This window comes from Balaenoptera acutorostrata, chromosome X, assembly GCF_949987535.1.
Source record: "Balaenoptera acutorostrata chromosome X, mBalAcu1.1, whole genome shotgun sequence".
Taxonomy (NCBI): Eukaryota; Metazoa; Chordata; class Mammalia; order Artiodactyla; family Balaenopteridae; genus Balaenoptera; species Balaenoptera acutorostrata.
Window position 1 is genome coordinate 132,114,446 of NC_080085.1, and position 17,151 is coordinate 132,131,596.

Genomic DNA, 17,151 nt, shown 5'->3' on the forward strand with positions numbered 1-17,151 from the left:
TGTTCAGGAAGACCAGGATTCAAGCCCCTACGGCAGCTCGACGTCTGTGTGCCTGCCTGTCCGAGCTGCGCGTGCAGAAAACCAGCAGCGTCTGTGGAGAAAATAAGTGACTGCCCACCACCTAGAGAGCAGGGCTTACAGACATTTGGCCGTGTTTTCTTCCTGGCTTTTTCTATATACACGTATATATATGTGTATATCTTAGTTGAGATCATACTGCATAGGAAAGTTTTATGTCCTGTCTTTATCTTATAAGCCTTTTAGAACGTCATTAATACTCTCCTTAAGTATGTGAAAGACTGATAGCCACTCTTGAAGAGCAATAGGTGACTTCCAGCTTGACGGCTAAGGGCTAGGCTGCCCCAGAATTCACAGTGGCTAGTGCTCAGGATGAGTGAATGCGCGCTGGGTGGCTTTAGTGCCGCAGTAGAGCAGGTGCGCCCAGAGCCGTTAATAGTCCCCCATAGTTCCATTCTGCTGAATGGAAAAGCTGTATTATTCACTTCAGTGTGGACTACACGCTCACACTATTGTTCCCTGGACTCCCACGTTTAACTCAAAGCCATATGTTTGCCTCCGGGGGTGGTGGGGAGTGTGTCTTGGTGATAGTTATATGGTTTTCAAAGCTTTCTCATATCTCTCTTCTTTTTTTTCCCCCCCTGATGTTTGTCCTGTCCTGACAAAATGAAGTAAACTTCCTGATGTGAGTTAAAACGTGTGTGATAATATGCATGCCATGGATAATTCAAGGGCTGGATTTGCAAAGGGGGACGTAGGTGTGTGTATGTATGTGTGTATATGTATGTATCTATACATGTATATTGTGTGTGTGTGTGTGTGTGTGTGTGTGTGTGTATGAAAACACTAGAACATTCTCGAAGAATGGGGGTGGGTGGTTTGAAGCCCTGAATATCTGTAGTCAGCAATGGTTCTTAAGCCACAGGAAAAGCTATACAGAGGAATGCAATGCAGACTTCCAGATGCCTTTGGTTGGGTGACTTTGGAGGAAACAAAACGATGGAAAAAAGAGCAGAGAACCCTGTCTGCTTACAGAATAGCGGGTGGTTGGGAGCATGGGCTTTGAAGTCAGATGGGCCTGGCTGCTGGTCTCAGCCCTGCCCTGGGCGAGTTCCTCCTGTTCTGAGATTTGCTTTCCACAGCCACAGAAGGGGCCCGCTAATGCACGGGCTTCACAGGGCACTTGGGCACGCACCTCGAAAATGCCCCCAAATGGTCCCCATCCGCGTGTTCGTGATTGCAGTCCAGTCTGTGTGAGTGCCCCAGCAAGATGTTCACGCAGCCCGGAGGTGGCGCCTTTGCAGACCCCTTGGTGGGCGTGAGTCCGTGCTCTGGAGCAGATGGGCTGCACAACTCGCTTCTGGCCTTCAGCCTTTCACATCCCAGTTGGAAATGCACCTGCTTTGCTAAAGGGTCATTTTGCATACGTATTGTAAAAGAACTTAGTAATTTGGCATCGTGAATCATGAGGAAAAGTAGGTGAATTTGTTAAACAAACATGAAGTGGGGCTTATTAAAAAGAATATGTCCTTGTTGGTCAGTGTGCTGACTCGGCCTTTTTTATAGTGAACTATTAAGGAGTGACATTGGTAGGCTCAGGAGAGCAGTGTAGCAGAGTGTCCTCCACTTTGAGACACACTCTGTGTGTAGTAAGCACAGCATTTTTGTTTTGTGGGTGCGACACCAGGTCGTCCGCAACGGTGTCAACGACAAGCTCACAGTTGTTGGAGCTGGAGTGACCTTGCATGAAGCCTTAGCAGCCGCCGATGATCTTTCTAAGCAAGAAGGTCAGTTGGTTGTTGCTGAATGCTGAAGTTCAAGCTGGGAGTGGCAGGACTTGGGCTGCCTGTGTGCCCCCATCTGTCTTTTATTCTAAGTCTGCTTCATACACCAAGCTGGTTATCTCTGTTCTCCAGATATTTCTATCCGCGTCATCGACCTGTTTACTGTTAAACCCCTGGATGCAGCCACCATCATCTCCAACGCAAAAGCCACAGGTGGCCAGATTATCACAGTGGAGGATCACTCTTCAGAAGGTGTGTGCAGGCCTTGGGGACCACTTTGAAAGTCTGCTTTGGTGCAGCGTGTTTTTGTTTTCCTTGACCAGAGGTGTGCCGTGATCGTGGGCAGCACCTCCAGCCAACCACTCACCCAGCAACCTGTATTACTTGCTCTTTGCGACGGTGTGGGTATAGGGTCTCCTGCCCGCCTGCACTGGCTGGCTAAGGGTGGGGCCGTGCCCATCCTCGTTTGTGTGTGCTCAGCGCAGGGTGCAGTGCCTGGTCCCCGGGTAGCTGGCTCAGTGGCAGTGCAGAGGAGTGTCTAACTTGGCATTGTGAGGGGAGGCGTCATAAGAAGCTTCACAGTTGCTCTTGAGTATTGAATGATTAATAGTTTGCCCCCCACAGAAAAATGGCAATAGTGCCTTGCAAGCAGAGAACACAGCAAATGCAGGAAAAGTGTGGCCAGGGAGAGGGGGCTGGGCAGTGTTTGGCCAGGGAAGGTCAGGTGGGGCAGAGGAGGGAGTGGGGAGCTTCATGTGTTTGCGTGTCAGGGGCCCCAAGAGCACCCCCGTGATCTGCAGGAAAGCACTCCAGTGCCCTCCCGGCTGAGGTTGATGGCAGGGAAAGGGCACACGCCAGCACCCCCAAGGACAGAAGACACGGGTCGGGGGTGGAGAGCCCCACCCCTTCAGCTTCCTCTCTCCCTCCCATGAGGGGCCAGCCGAGCACTCTCCCTTCGCCGGCAGTCACAGATGCCTCCCTGGGGACCCAGGGAGCCCACTCGAGACTCAGCGCCCCGGGTTTCATTGAGGGCTGGTCGCAGCCCGGCACGTGCCAAACTTCCCGATTCCCAGGGGAAAGCAGGTGTGCCCCATAAACCACCCTGTGGTGCCAGAGTCCAGGCACAGGGACCACCCTTATCAGTAGGGAAAGTGTCTCGTTGATGCAGGGCACTCGCACCAGCCCACTGCCCGGGCACCACCCCAGGGGCAGCCTTGCCAGCTGGCCCTTCCGAAGCCGGCACCCAGTTCGTAGGTTTCTGACAGCTTTGAGGATCTGAGTTCCACAGACGCCTGTGTCCGTGGAGCCCCAGTGGAAAGAGCCCCTGCCATGAGTGAGGCTGGGAGCAATTTGGAGACTCGCACTTTTGAACGAGAACGCTTCTGGTCAGTCGGGGAATGGCTGTTTATGAATCAACAGCCAGTGAAAAATATCTTTCCCTGGGAACCACAAATTCAAAGGCGTCTATGCGATGGGGTTTTAAGGCTGACTAGCTGTTTCCAGAACAGAGCCTGATGTCCCTTGCTTCCCCAGGTGGCATCGGGGAGGCTGTTTGTGCAGCGGTGTCCATGGAGCCTGACATCCTGGTCCATCAGCTGGCAGTGTCAGGAGTGCCTCGGAGCGGAAGGCCGAGTGAGCTGCTCAGTATGTTTGGAATCAGTGCCAGACACATCATAATGGCTGTGAAGTGTGTCTTAATGAATTAAAATAGCTGTTGGCTTTGGTCTTAGAAGACTGGCCTCTTTACCTTACATTTATGCTTATTGCCAAACCATCACTTAAATCTATACTGTTGCGCTTTATTCTTTTTAAAAGCAAAGCCAGTTAACTACTTTCCTGTTAAGCCATAACTACGTATACAAGAGTAACTTTCACCTTTGAATCATAAATGTGGGTTACAAGACAAGGTTTTAAGTGACAGAATAGCTAACAAAACAACCACCTAATAAATTTTCTGATGAGACTACAGATAACTGGGCTGGGGACCAACATAAGGTAACAGTTTCTTAAATGTGTGTCATAAGTAAAGAAAATGCGAATTGAATTGTAGACTGCAGTTGCCCAGGTTTGGCAGCGCTATACCCCCATGCTGCGCACCGCTGTCCCAGCTCAGTCCACCTGCTGCCATCCTACCTGTAGCCTCCCAGGCACTGTGTCAGCGCAGTTGCCCTGGAACTTCCTCTGGTGTCTGCCTTCATCTCCTCTCTTCCGCGAGGAGGCTGCGCCTAGTGTGTCCCGTGCTGCTTGCGGCGACTGCTCCGCGGAGAGGACACAGCCCGTTCTCGTCTCCACACCACACCCTCCTGTGAGATCTCAGAAGTGTCTCATTTGCCCAGTGACCAACCCGAACTGTTATCTCAACTGTACTCATCTGCTAAGCATGCTAGTTAAAGTTAATGTTAATAAAGCAATTAAGAACCGGCTGCCTGCTTTATTGCGTTTGTGCCTTGTATGTGTAATTTGGTTTCTCCTTGACAAAATCCTAAATGAGGAAGGAGCTGTTATCTAAACCAGCAGAGAGCCATGTCCCTTAACAAGCCCTGGAAATGGTACTGGGCAGGAGATGCACCACTAGAGGACAGTATACAGCCTGAAAAGCCAGCCCTGAGCTGACTCCTTAATTTAGCTCTGAGCATGTAAACCATGTGGCCAGAATACAAGAAGAAAATACCTGCCAGGTAAATTAAAGATAGGCCCCGCCTCCGCACCCCCCCCCCACCCCCCGCCATAACCGAAGAGTCCTGAGCCCTCTTCTTTGCGGGCTGTACGAGAAGTCCTCCTTCCCTGGAGACCCGGGGCGGGGTCTGCGCCCTCCCGCGAGAAAGGCCAAGAAAAAACCGCCCCCAAGATCCAGGGCTCAGGAGACCCCCGTGAGCACCGTTGGGCCCACCCTGACCCGGCAGAGAAAAGAGACGTTGTGCTCCCCAGGGTGACTTGGAGAAGGGGAAGAGGAAGGTGGCGACCCCACCCAGATGGCAAACGAGCACTGTCACTCCTTGTCCGGCTGGGCCCCAGTCCTGGCCTCTCAGAGCTGCCTTGATCTGTACTCCTGGGAGCTTCCACCCTCCCACGGCCCAGAATGTGGCACCCACCCCCACACACAGTTCTCTCCCCGCCCACTGAATTCCAGCGCCTCCTGAGTGTGCCTCTGAGATATTCTAAGATAAAGCACGGATCCTTCCCCCGCCCGCCCAAGGATAGCTGCCAGAGAAGTGTCCAGAGCTAGTACCCATACCACCAGGGATCTAAGTATCCGCCAGAGGTGCCCACGCTTCTAGAGGTGGGGACAGCAAGAAGGTAACAAAGTCTTCCCCATGTCACTTGACAGGTGTGACACACCTGTTCTTCTCCAGGACGACCTGTCACTTTAGTGAATGGGTCCTTTAGGAAGGCTTGGGAAGATTTGCGGTGTGCACTTCCAGCAATGCTGCAACAAGGTCCTTCCCAGGGAACACGGCCTCCCCTTCCATCAGGGGGGCTCTGGGTCTGGAAACTGGGTGAGAAGGTGTGACTCTCCACGGGGGCAACTCAAGTCAGGTTTTTGCTCCCAGAACTAGAGGGTTTAGGGTTATACGCATCAAGCAGTCCTGTAGCAGGCTGCCCAACTATTTCCTGCTTAGAGGCTCATTTTCTGCGCCTTGCTCGCTTGCCTCCAGCCCGCCATTCTTGCTTTTCCTGGAACATGCCAGATTGTTCCTTGGGGTCGGGGCCTTGGCTCCGGCTGGTCCTCAGTCCTTACGCTGGTGTTCCTGCTCTAATGGCTCTCTCAGCGCCTTGCTGAAAAGAGCTGCTTCTGGACCTATCCCTGGAACACAGTTGGGGGGTGGAGTGTTCAGGCTGGATATGATGAATCTACTCTCAAATTCCTCTCTCCCTAAGCTTATGGATTCTGTCCTGCACCTCCTGTCAGGGCATTTCTGGCATCAAAACCCATGAAATGCAGGTCAGTAGTAGGTCCAAGCCAAGCATGCGAGTGCTAGACTACACACCAGCTGCATGTCCTAATACTTTTTTTATTTTTAAATTTATTTATTTATTTATTTTTGGCTGCATTGGGTCTTCGTAGCCGCGTGCGGGCTTTCTCTAGTTACGGCGAGCGGGGGCTGCTCTTCGTTGCGGTGCGCGGGCCTCTCATTGCGGTGGCTTCTCTTGTTGTGGAGCACGGGCTCTAGGTGCACGGGCTTCAGTAGTTGTGGCCCACGGGCTCAGTAGTTGTGGCTCGCGGGCCCTAGAGCGTAGGCTCAGTAGTTGTGGCACACGGGCTTAGTTGCTCCGCGGCCTGTGGGATCTTCCCAAACCAGGGCTCGAACCCGTGTCCCCTGCATTGGCAGGCGGATTCTTAACCACTGCGCCACCAGGGAAGTCCCTAGGCAGGCAGATTCTTAACCACTGTGCCACCAGGGAAGTCCCTGTCCTAATACTTTTAATCTGGAACCTCTAGTAAATACACTATCAGTTAATCCACCCCATCGAGTGGCCCACTTCCCCTACTGAGTCGCACACCCTGAGAACCTACTACCACAAATGTTCAAATACAGTTCAGTTGGTAGGTATCGGTGAAGTCCGGAAAATATGTTTTTTATATCCTTATGGAAAATATTTATTGACGTATGAGCTGTTTCCTCTAGGGTCAGGCTTTGGTCTGTCCCCCTGGATCATGCTGTGATTGGGCCCCAGTTACGGGTCTAATGGCAACAGGGTGTGGTGGCAGAGGGTGTGGAGGACAGTGGGTGTCCCCTTGCAAGGCATCTGCGCCAGGTGAGGTGATGACACAGTCCCCAAGGGAGAGAACACCAGCCTGCCAGACACGGGAGGGCAGGCTACTTCCACCCGCAAGGGAGGCTCAAGGGGACTGCGGGCTTCCCGACTGTCAACCCCCACCGTGGGCAACCAGATGTCCCGATTCTAGGTTTCAGGTCCCACTCCTCCACCCAGTGCCGTACCTTTCACACGAGAAACATGGAGAGGCTGGGAATTCAGGTGACCTTGGGATTCTGCACAATGATGCAGGTTTTGTTTGTGTTTGTAGTGTTTGATTTCCAGCACCCTCAGCCCTGCAGGTACAGGAAGAAGAGAATTTTTAGGGCTGCCATGGAAGTGCTCTGGCTGTCATACTGTGCCTTGAGCTGAGAGGTAAGGAATCTGACCTTGTCAGTTTTTTCTCTGTGCCCTCCCGGGGACACTCTGGAGTCAGCCCACAGCACAGCCTTGATTCCCCAGCGTCCCCTCCACGACAGTTCAGGGCAGCAGCCGGTCCGGCTCCCCTGGGCACTTGCTGCACTTGGCCCTTCATCCCAGTCAACCACAGGGGAGAGCTTGATGAATGGTGAGGCCCCCGCAGGTCATGGGTGCCTCGAGCCCCACTTGGTTACTCGGGGATCGGAGGGCTGGATGAACAGAGATAGTACAGGAAGAAGCTGCCCCCCACCCCCAGAGCCTGGGAAAAAGGGAGGGGGTTAATGTCATCTGCAGCCTAGAAGCCAGGATGAGGGGCCTTGAAGAACAGAGGCTGGATCTCTGAGGAGGGGCTGCTGCAGTCTCTCAGGGAAGGAGAGAGCAACAGCACCGGCTAAGAGGGGCAACGGGGCAGGAGGGGCAGGAGGGGCAGGAGGGGATTTCCGAGGCACCACCTATCTTCCAGGTCACTGGTTCCTTCTTCGGTGGCATCCGATCTGTGGTTTGATTCATCTGTTGAGATTTTTATTTCAATGACTGTGGCTTTGTTTTTAACTTCTAAAGTTCTCTTTCAAATCGGCCTGGGCTTTTAAAATTAGTCTTATCTTTGTGATTCCTTCCTTGGTATCTTTGTTTTGTGTCTCGGAGGCTGTTGAAGACTTGGGGAGTTGGAGTAGCCTTCTGTCACAATAATGCAGACGATTTGTAAATACCCATGAGAACTGCTCTCTGATCTCAGGAGAATCCAAAGGTAATGTCAGTCTGTGTTTCAAAGGTCCCCCTGATTAAGCACAAGAGTAGAAGGCGTTTCTCTTTCTCACCCTCCTTCCTTTATGGGCTGGCCCAAGGCCGGGGCGGGGATAGTCACCAGGACTCACCTCCGACGCCTTCAGGGCAAGCTGATGTACCACACGCGCCACGGCCCAGGAGCCTCCCTGCGAGGGAGCGATCCAGATGCAGCGCCTGGCCCGCAAAAGGAGGTCAGGGTTGGAGGCCAGTGTCCTTGATCCACACCTCGCCTTGGCCACCTGCTAGCTAGTGATTCAGAACAAGCTACTCAACCCTTCTGTGTCGTGCTGTCCTCATTGCTCATCTGGAGAATGGGGAGGACACGCTCCCAACTTCCTAGGGCCACCGCGAGGGTGGGATGGACGAGTCCAGGCACGGAGCAGACACTCGCAGCCCTCACCGAAAACTATATTATCTGGCCTCTGACCGGGATGCCCTGGGGACGGGACGTTGACAGGGCCAGTCTTCCGATGTTCCATGAGGGTGGGCGGTGTCTTCAATTTGAGATGGCAGACCCATCTTCGGCTGGGCCTCTGGGAGTCCCGAGGGGGAAGCCAGGGGTGAGGTGTCCCCGTCCAGGGAGCGACTGCTCTTCGGGGAGCCCAGCAGTACTACCACGATGGGGGGCGGTGGGCATCCTCTCCCTCTCAGCCTGCGGTTCTCTGAAGCGCCTCTGTCTGCGGCAGTGGGGAGGGGAGGCAGCCCCAGCTTGTGGATGATGGGGCCAGGGTGCTCCTCTCCTGCTCACTCAGACCCATGCTGGGATGGACCCACTTCTTCTTACAGCCCTGTCCTTCCTTTTCACTGTGCAGGTGACCTTTCAAGAGCGCTGGTTTCAGGCGGATTCTCAGTTCTGCTCGCTCACCTTCTGCGGCCCATTAACTCTGAGCCCCTCGGAAAGCCCGCCCGCAGCTCCTCTCCCAGCCCCAGCCTCGGCCCCAGCCACCCCACTGATTCCACTTGTGGTTTCCCCCATGGATCTCCCTCGCTCCCCTGCGGGCCACCTATGCATTTAAATAATATAGCTAAACTCTTCTCGTTACACATTTGCTTGTCTTCTCCGCAACTGGACTGGCACCCCTGGAGGGCAGGGGCTGGGTGTCTGAGAGGCACAGCCCCCAGCCCCGGTCTACATAGCGTGGGGTCATGTGACAAACACCACCTCCCCCCAATCTGCCCCCCCCCCGCGCGCGTGTGCGCGCGCGCGCGCGCACACACACACACACACACACACACACACAGTGATTGGCCAGCAGGCCGACCCGCCAGCCAGGGTCAACGAGGAATTTGCTGTGGGGACTCAGAAATCCCCCCCGCCCCGCCCCCGGCGGTCGCATCACTCTCCTCACACGTGGGAGGAGGCCTTTGTGCCCAAGATACAAAACCCAGAAATCATCAACTGAGAGTTTAATAAATTTGGTCATATAAAATTGTATAGCCTCTTGACAGCCGAAACCAACTAGCCTAGTCTTTCAAGACAAGAGACAGACTGAGGGAAAATATTTACAACATATGGAACAAAGGACTAACAGCCCTAGTGTATGACAAGCAGGGTCTTTTGGGGAGGCAATTATGTAGTGTCCATTGAAACTGTAAATGCCCATAGGTTTTGACCTGGCAGGTCCACTTAGACGTAATTATTCTAGGGTGACACTGACACATGTTCAGAGCAGGTAGCAAAAACAAAGAAAAAGGAGAAGACAAAGAAGAAGAAGGGAAAAGGTAAAAGTTCATCAGTTGGGGATTTGTTATGTAAATTATAGGACGTGTACTCTATCAAATACCGCGTGGCCAGAGAAGAAATGAGCTAGATGTTTCTGTACTGACATGGAAGAATTTCGAAGCTATATTATTGCTAGTTAAAAGAAAATCACAATTGAATGTACAGGGTTTGTGTTTTTTAAAACTGTGTGAGTAACTATGTTGGTGATTGCATACAAGAACATGGTTAGAAGTGAGAAACAGAACTGTTAACAGTCTTGCTTAAGATAATGTTTTGTAAAAATTTTCAGTTATGTGCTTTAAAAATATGCGGGTTGCTAACGTGTAAAATGGTCCAGCCACCGTGGAATGCAAATTGGCAGTTTCTTCCAAGGCTAAACTTCCACCTCCTTAGAACCCAGCAGTTGCACTGTTGGGCAGGCATGCCAAAGAAATGGAAACTTCTGACCACAGGAAAACCTGTACACGAACGTTCATAGCAGATTTATTTGTAGAAGCCTAAAAGTGGGAATCGGCAACATGTCCCTCAGTGGGTGAAGGCCCGAACAAACTGTGGCTGATCCACACCGAGGACGACAGCTAGCAATACAAAGGAACAACTAACTATTGATACCTGCAACCATTCCGATGGATGATGGATCTCAAGAGCAGTGTGTGAGTGAAAAAAAGCCCTGGTGGCTCGCGGGATCCTAGCTCCGGCCCGGAGCAGGGATGGAACCCCCGCCCTTGGCAGTGAGAGCGGGGACTCCTAACCACTGGACCGCCAGGGAAGTCCTTATGTAATGTCTTCAAATGACAAAATTACAGAGCTGAGAATAGAATCCGGTTGCCATGGGTTGGGAGGAGGAGGAGGGAGGGGGCTGTGGCTATGAAAGGTCTACAGGAGGGGTCCTTGTGAGGGGACGGGCTGGATATTGATGGCAGTGGTGGTCACCTGAGTCCACACACACGCACACACACACACACACACACACACACACACACACACACACACGGGGATAAAACCCGGAGCAGCTCTCCGCTGGCACCAATGCCCTTTCCTGGTGTGCGGTCCCACTAGCTGTGCAACAGGCTGACGCTGGGGGAACTGCGGGAGGTGCTCCGGCCTCTTGGACGTTTCCGTGTAACTTCCTGTGAACTTAATTCCTTCAGAATACAAGTTCACACCAAAAGCACACAAGCAGGGCTTAGAGTGTACACATCGGACCACTCGCGCGACTCTGCACGGACAGTCCCCGCTCTCCTGGTGGGGACACCTAGAGGCCGCAGCCGGCCCAGCCGGCGGCCGCGGAAAAACCGCGCGGGGGCAGAGCCGAGAGGAGCGCGCAAGGGGGCTTCTTTTGATTGGGCAACGGAGGTGCCCGTCACACCAGAGGGGCCGGGCTTTCTGGGGGCGGGTCTCGTCACGAGTCGAGCTTGGTCATTGGCGAAGCCAGCCGGAAGGGGTGGGCAGGAAGGCGGTGCTCCGCGGCTTCCGGTGGGCGCGCTGAAGGGACGTGAGGAGGCCGGCGCGGGGGCGGTCAGGGCGGGGCTCGACGCGCCGGGACGACGCCCCGGCCTTGTGGTCACCGCCCACCTTTCCCGGACTCCGCCCCCCGCCCCTCTGGTTCCTGGGCCTGGCCAGAGTCCCCGTTCCCCGAGTCCCCGGGAGCCTACGCCCTCTCCCGGGGAGAGGCCGAGGAGACGCCTCCACCGAGTCCAGGCCCCTGGAGACCTCGGGGGCTCCGTCGGGCGCCCCTCCCGCCGCTCCCGGCAGGATTCCCCGCACTGTCCTGAGGGCGTCTGGCGCTCGAGAAGGCCAGGGACAGTGTATTGGGGGTCCCCAGGGGCCTGGTGAGGGGGGAAAGGAGGGCGGCGACCCCACCGGGATGGCAAAGGGCACGGTCACTCCGTCTGCGGCCCCCCCGCCCCAGTCCTGGCCTCTAAGGGCGGCCTTGGCTCCGCGCTCCTGAGAGCTTCCACCCTCCCGCCACCCCACCCCTTGCCTGGCCCACTGTGTTCCAGCGCCCCTGAGTGTGATTCGGACGGTTCCCTGTGAAGCACGGATCCTCCCCGCTCCACACACACGTGGTATCCAGGGAGAGGTGGGCAGAGCTGCGGCCGTGCCCGGAAACTTGGTGTCTGCCAGGGGTGTCTGTCCATGCTGCGGGAGGGGGGGACGGCACGAAGTAACAAAGTCTTCCCCATGTCACTTGACAGGTGTGGCCTGCTGGGAAGGAGTCCTGCCCAAGCACGCCTGTTCTCCAGGACAACCTGTGGTTGCAGCCATCGGCCATCAGTGCCTGCCTGCCTGCCTCTCACCTGGGAAGTCAAGGTGAGCCCCGCAGAGAGAGAAAGCTCATGGCTTCTCTAGAAGAGGGTGCGATCAGGAACCGTCCATCCCGGTGGTGGTTCTCACGCTGAGAGGCGCGTAAGAACACCTGGAGGGCGCGTTCAAACCTGGGTTGCAGGGCCCCACCCCAGAGGCTCTGATCTTGCACACCTGGGGCGGGGCCTGCGAATTTGCTAGTCCAGCAATCCTGGGTGATGCTGCTGCTGGCCCAGGGACCCCGCTGTGAGAAGCACTGCTCTAGAGGCCTGAGACTCCTCGGTGTGTGCCCCCTGCCCTACCCCACACTGGCTCCTCTGCAGGGTCCCCACGGGCCTGGGAAGCGCCAGGAGGGTGCTGGCTCTCGCGAGATCTGGGGCTTCCCGTTGAGCAGCCTTCACCCTTCCCTGCCTGAGGATGTGGTCCACAGCGCCCCGCTCCCCCTTCCCCCCCCCCACCCGCCCCGGCAGGATCAGGTGTCAGGTTCGTACACGTGCTCAGCAGTTCCCGGACTGGGGCTGATAACATCTGGACACTTAGGAGGGAGGGGCGGAGGCCTGGGCGTGGGGATGGGAAGAACTCTCTGATGAGGCAGAGGAAAAAGACCTGACCGCCTAGCTCAGAGATGGGAAAGGAACACGGGCCCTGAGACCAAGAGTGTGGATTTGGGGGAGCGTGGAGGCCAGAAAGGGGGTTGTCTGCCCGGGAACTGCCCTGACAGTTGTCTGGTCTGTGGGCGTGGCCAGCCCTCTCCAGCCGCCGCCGCCGCCGCCTTTCCTGCCAAACGTTCCTCACCAAGAGGGTCTCCCAGCTCCTGGGTGACGCTGCCCAGACCTGCTCAACGCCCAGCGCCACCACCCACCGTTCTGGCCAGTCCTTGCGGTGGCTGCTCTTTGTTCGGCTCCAGGATGGCCCGCCTTCTAGTTGGAGCCGCAGAGCAAATGCAGTGCCGGTCACCAGACCCCATGTGTGCCCGGAACCAGCAGCTCTGGGACCCCAACACCCGAGCACGTTCTGGCTGTGGGATCAGATGGGGGGGTAGCCTTTGGCTTGCATTTTCCGCGGCCCCCTCCTGCACCCCCTTTTCCTTTGCGTCGTTGGGCTTTCCTTGTTGACTGGTTCAGGCTCTCTATGCGTTAACGATATGAGCCCTGAGTCGCGTCTTGCTACTATTTTTTTGCCCCGCTTTGTCACTTGTGTCTTGACTTTGTGGTTTGGGGTTTGTGTTTGGCCAGGCATACGATTTTAGTGTTTGTATCATCAGACTTTCCGGGCTTCTCCTAATGGCTCCTGGGGCTTCTCGTCGGTTTGTTTGCTTCAGACTGACTTGGAGTGGTCTTCTCCATTTAAAATCATCGTGTATTAGTTACCCGTTGCTGCATAACAGATTACCCCAATCGTAGCACCTTAACGCAGCCAACCGTCGTACTCTCCTGCGTGTGTGAAGGACAGGATTCTAGAAGGCTTGGCTGGGGGCTTCTGGCTTGGGGTCCATCACAGGCTTCAGTCGAGGCCTCCGCTGGGGCCACAGCCCCCTGGTCTGCCTAGGGTGTGGGGATGGGCGGGGGCAGCTCTGCTTCCAAGATGGCCTGCGTGGCTGTGGCGGGGCCTCGGGCCTCCCCCTCCCCCCGGACCTCTCCCTAGGGCGGCTCAGGGCGGGGCTTCGCCAGAGCCCACGACCTAGGACAGAGCAGCCCCGAGATCAAGGCCGCAGTGTTTCTCTAAGAACTTCAGCTCGAAGTGACACCCCCTCACCTCTGCTGTATTTTTATGGCTCACACGGGTCAACCCAGGAACAGCGGAGGAAGGGACGGTACCTGCTAGGGCGTAGCTTGTTCGCGTTCATGGCGGATGAGAAGGCTCCAAGGAGTGTCCTCGCTCCTGAATCTGGGTGCGGGACTCCTGGTCCGCACAGGCCCCTTGGGAATGCGTCCTTTGTCTGAGCGGGGGTGGCAGGTTCCAGCCCGGGACTGAGACAGGCAAGGCCTGTGTTTGTAAGGGCAGAGAGTGGCTTTTCACCTTTCAACGGTCGCAGACAAAACACACAAAAAGCCAGAGAAAGAGGGACTTCCCTGGTGGCGCAGTGGTTAAGAATCCGCCTGCCAAGGCCGGGGACACGGGTTTGAGCCCTGGTCCAGGAAGATCCCACATGCCGCGGAGCAACAATGCCCGTGCGCCACAGCTACTGAGCCTGCGCTCTAGAGCCCGCGAGCCACAACTACTGAGCCCGCGAGCCACAACTACTGAGCCTGCAAGCCACAACTGCTGAGCCTGCGAGCCTGAACTACTGGAGCCCGCGCACCTAGAGCCCGTGCTCCGTCCGCAACGAGAGAAGCCACCGCAATGAGAAGCCCGCGCACCGCAACTAGAGAAAGCCCGCCCGCAGCGACGAAGACCCACCTCAGCCAAAAATAAATAAAATTTTAAAAACAAAAGTTAAAAAAAAAAGAGCCAGAGGAAAGAAAGAACATGTGACTGGACCCCAGCGTGGCCCACAAAGCCAGCGGTGCGTGCCCCCTGCCCAGGAGTTTGCAGCTCTGGTGGGAGTCCTGGCTAGTTGCGCTGCCGTGGGCGCGGGGGCCGGAAGCGCTTTCTCATCACAGCAGCCCATCCACTGCCAGGGCCATGCAAGTGCGCACCCAGGCCTGGGCCCCAGTGCTCTCCGACCTCCAAGGTCCCCACCCCCTCTCCTTCCCAGTGGGGTGGGGGCGGGGGCAGCTACCTTGCCTGAGGCTGGGATGGCCTCTCTGTGCCCATAGGTGCAGGCCCTCCTCTCCCCGCTCCCCTCCCCACCCCACCAGCCTCCCACCGTGCAGCTGGGAAGTGGGTAGGGGCAGGGAGCAGAGAGGGGTGGGCCCCATTGTGAGGGTGCAGGCTGGCGAGCCCCTTGTCCTCAGTGACCACGCCAGGTAGCCCCGGGCTGGGTTGTGATGGCTCAGCAGTGGCAGGCGCCAGCCCGGGGTGGCAGCCGAGTGTCCCTTTGGTCCCAGGAAGGAGCTCCCACTGTGGCCAAGGGAGAGGTGCCCGCCGCATCCTTCTTGGCTGGGACTCAGACGTGACTCCCTGATGACACGCTTGGTGGCTCTGAATTTGTCACGCAGGTTCTGTGGGCGGTGAGTGCCTTTCCTGTTGGCTCTCGCTGCTGGGCAATGCCGGGGCCCTTGGCGACAGCTCCCCGGCCCCGTCCAAGGCCGCCATGCACTTCTTGAACCCCAGGACCGTGGGTGTCAGGAGAGCCGGGCTCTCTGTCTCCGTCCCATGAGCAGAGGCCGAGGCCGAGGCCGTGCTTGCTGGGCCCGGCCTCCTGGCTGTGGTGGTGGCTGCCAGGGACACCCTCCGGCCGGGATGGGGGGCCGCAGGGTCCTGGGGCTCCGGGAGATGCTCGGGCCCGCTGAAGCCCCACACTCCTGGGCCATCTGACGGTCCCCCTAAGTAGAGCCACCTTCCAGTCCCTCAGCTCTGGGCAGAAGGAACGACAAGGCGGGCCCGGCTTCCCTGCAGTCTTCCCTCTGAGGTGGCCTGCCCACGGGGGCCCAGGGCACTGCGTGGGCGCGGGTCCTCCCTTGCCCGGGGGAGCTCTTCCTAGCAGCCCGCTCTGTGGATGGGCATAATCAGGGCAGCAGCCAGGCCCTGTGCCCACCCAGCCGCTACCCCCCTGCAGTGCTCATCCTTGGCCCTCACCCTCTCCGCCCGCCCGAGGACCTGGGTGCCTCTCCCCCCCCCCCCCCCCCGCTGAGCACGGGCGTCTGTACCTGGCCCGTCCTCAGTAGGTGCGCCGACCCAAGGGCAGTCCCCCAGCCCCGCCCATTGTTTAGCGCTGTCCTCAGTCCTGCTCCCCTGCCTGGGGCCTCGCTGGGCTTGTGGGGACCTTCCAGACACACACACACACACACACACACTCCCATCACTGGCTTCATCGGGGTTCCTGGGGGGTGTGGAGGTGGCTGCCCTGGAGCACCGTGGCCCTGTGCCCTGGAGTTGGGTGAGGCCGCCCGTGCTGGGGGCCTGCATGGGAATCCCAAGGGTCTCCAGACGAATGTCTCCCTTGTTGAAGTGCTGGGGCTCCCTCACTGTCGGGTGGGTGGCAGTCCCATCCTGAGGGGCCGGTGCTCCCCTTTCCTCAGCCGGGTCCCTCCCATCCTCCTGGGGGAGCGGGCAGCAGGGAGGGTCGGGTGCAGAGGTGTGGCCAGAGCAGGGGTGGAGGCTGGCCGTGGGGTGTGGGTGGTCAGCTCCACCATCCCCCTGCCCTGCCTGGACTCAGGCCAGACAGGACCTGCAGGATGCGGGGCTGCTGCCAACTGGGGCGACCAGCCACCCCCTCCCCAGACTTAGTAGGTGAGATGGGGCCAGCCTGGGGGAAGGCGTGTGGCTGGGACCTCGTCTCTGCTCCTGGCACCTGCTGGTGAGCGGGGCTCGGGCATGGGCGTGGGGCCTGTTGGAGCTGGGCCACCACCCCTGCTGGCTCTGGGTGGGTGGCCCGGGCTGGACACCCTGCGTGTGAACCTGGCTGAGGCCCAGGCCTCGCACTTCCCTGTCTCCTAGCGGCCGCGGTGTCCTCTGGGGGATTTGCTCAGTGGGGCCAGGTCCCAAGCCGTTTGCCCCCAGCAGGATGGGGTCTCGGTGGTCCTTTTCCTGGTGCCATCTGCCTGTCCCCCCCGCCCCAGAAGCCCTGGCAGGGATGGTGCCCCAGTCTCGCTCCCTCCTGACCCCTGCCCGGGCAGGCCTCAGGCTCAGGCCTGGTCTGTCCCGTGGCCTCTGTCCTCAGGGCTGTCGTCAGGGTCCTGTTTCCCCCCATCCAGGGTGGCATCTTTTCCCCCGCTGCCGCCTAGCGTGCCTCATGGCTGCCTGGGTGTGATGTGGAGTCCGGGGCGGGGACGGAGCCTCCTGTTTAAGCTCAGCCTGGCTCTGGGGCCATTCTCCCATGGGGGCCCGTCCAGCAGGCGGGGTTCGGAAAGGACGGGAGACAGGACTGTCTCCTCCTGGCCGACTGGTACGGGGAGCAGGCAGGAGGCTCTGGGTGAGTCGGCGGGAGGGGTGCCTGGTGGGCCGAGGGGAGAAGGCGGTGCCTGGGGGGGACCACCTCTATCCCCCCCACTGGGGCTGGACTTCTCTGGGCCTGGCTCTGACCCTTCTCCACCTGAGCAGCTTCTAGACGAAGAGTCTCCAGGGACTGGCCGCAGGCCAGCCCAGGGGCAGTAGCGGTGAGGACCACGACCCTTTCCTGCAGATCAGTGACTGCCCCTGCTCTGCCTGCTCCCTGCATGCTCGGGAGGCGGGGCTGGAGGCTGGGTGGAGCCCTTGGTCTGGGTGTTGGGGAGCTGGCCACTGGCCCCTGCCTGCTCCTCTTCCTCTCCC

General features: G+C 57.7%; 2 protein-coding genes across 2 annotated transcripts in view; both read left to right on the top strand.

Annotated features, from left to right (window-relative positions):
* TKTL1 (transketolase like 1) overlaps positions 1-3,985 on the top strand; it is a 29,837-nt gene extending 25,852 nt beyond the window's left edge. Inside the window, exons 10-12 of the mRNA XM_007185521.3 lie at positions 1,706-1,805; positions 1,935-2,054; positions 3,336-3,985. Of these exons, the coding sequence (XP_007185583.2) occupies positions 1,706-1,805; positions 1,935-2,054; positions 3,336-3,508 (393 nt within the window). The 3' untranslated portion in view covers positions 3,509-3,985. The remainder of the gene's footprint in view (positions 1-1,705; positions 1,806-1,934; positions 2,055-3,335) is intronic.
* A 6,334-nt stretch (positions 3,986-10,319) lies between these two features.
* Positions 10,320-16,832, top strand: LOC130706335 (uncharacterized). Its single transcript, XM_057537722.1, has 5 exons — positions 10,320-10,382; positions 10,549-11,321; positions 11,688-11,802; positions 12,120-12,279; positions 12,543-16,832. The coding sequence occupies exons 1-5, from the start codon at positions 10,320-10,322 to the stop codon at positions 12,836-12,838; spliced, it is 1,407 nt and encodes a 468-aa protein (XP_057393705.1). The 3' UTR covers positions 12,839-16,832.
* The last annotated feature ends 319 nt before the right edge of the window (positions 16,833-17,151 follow it).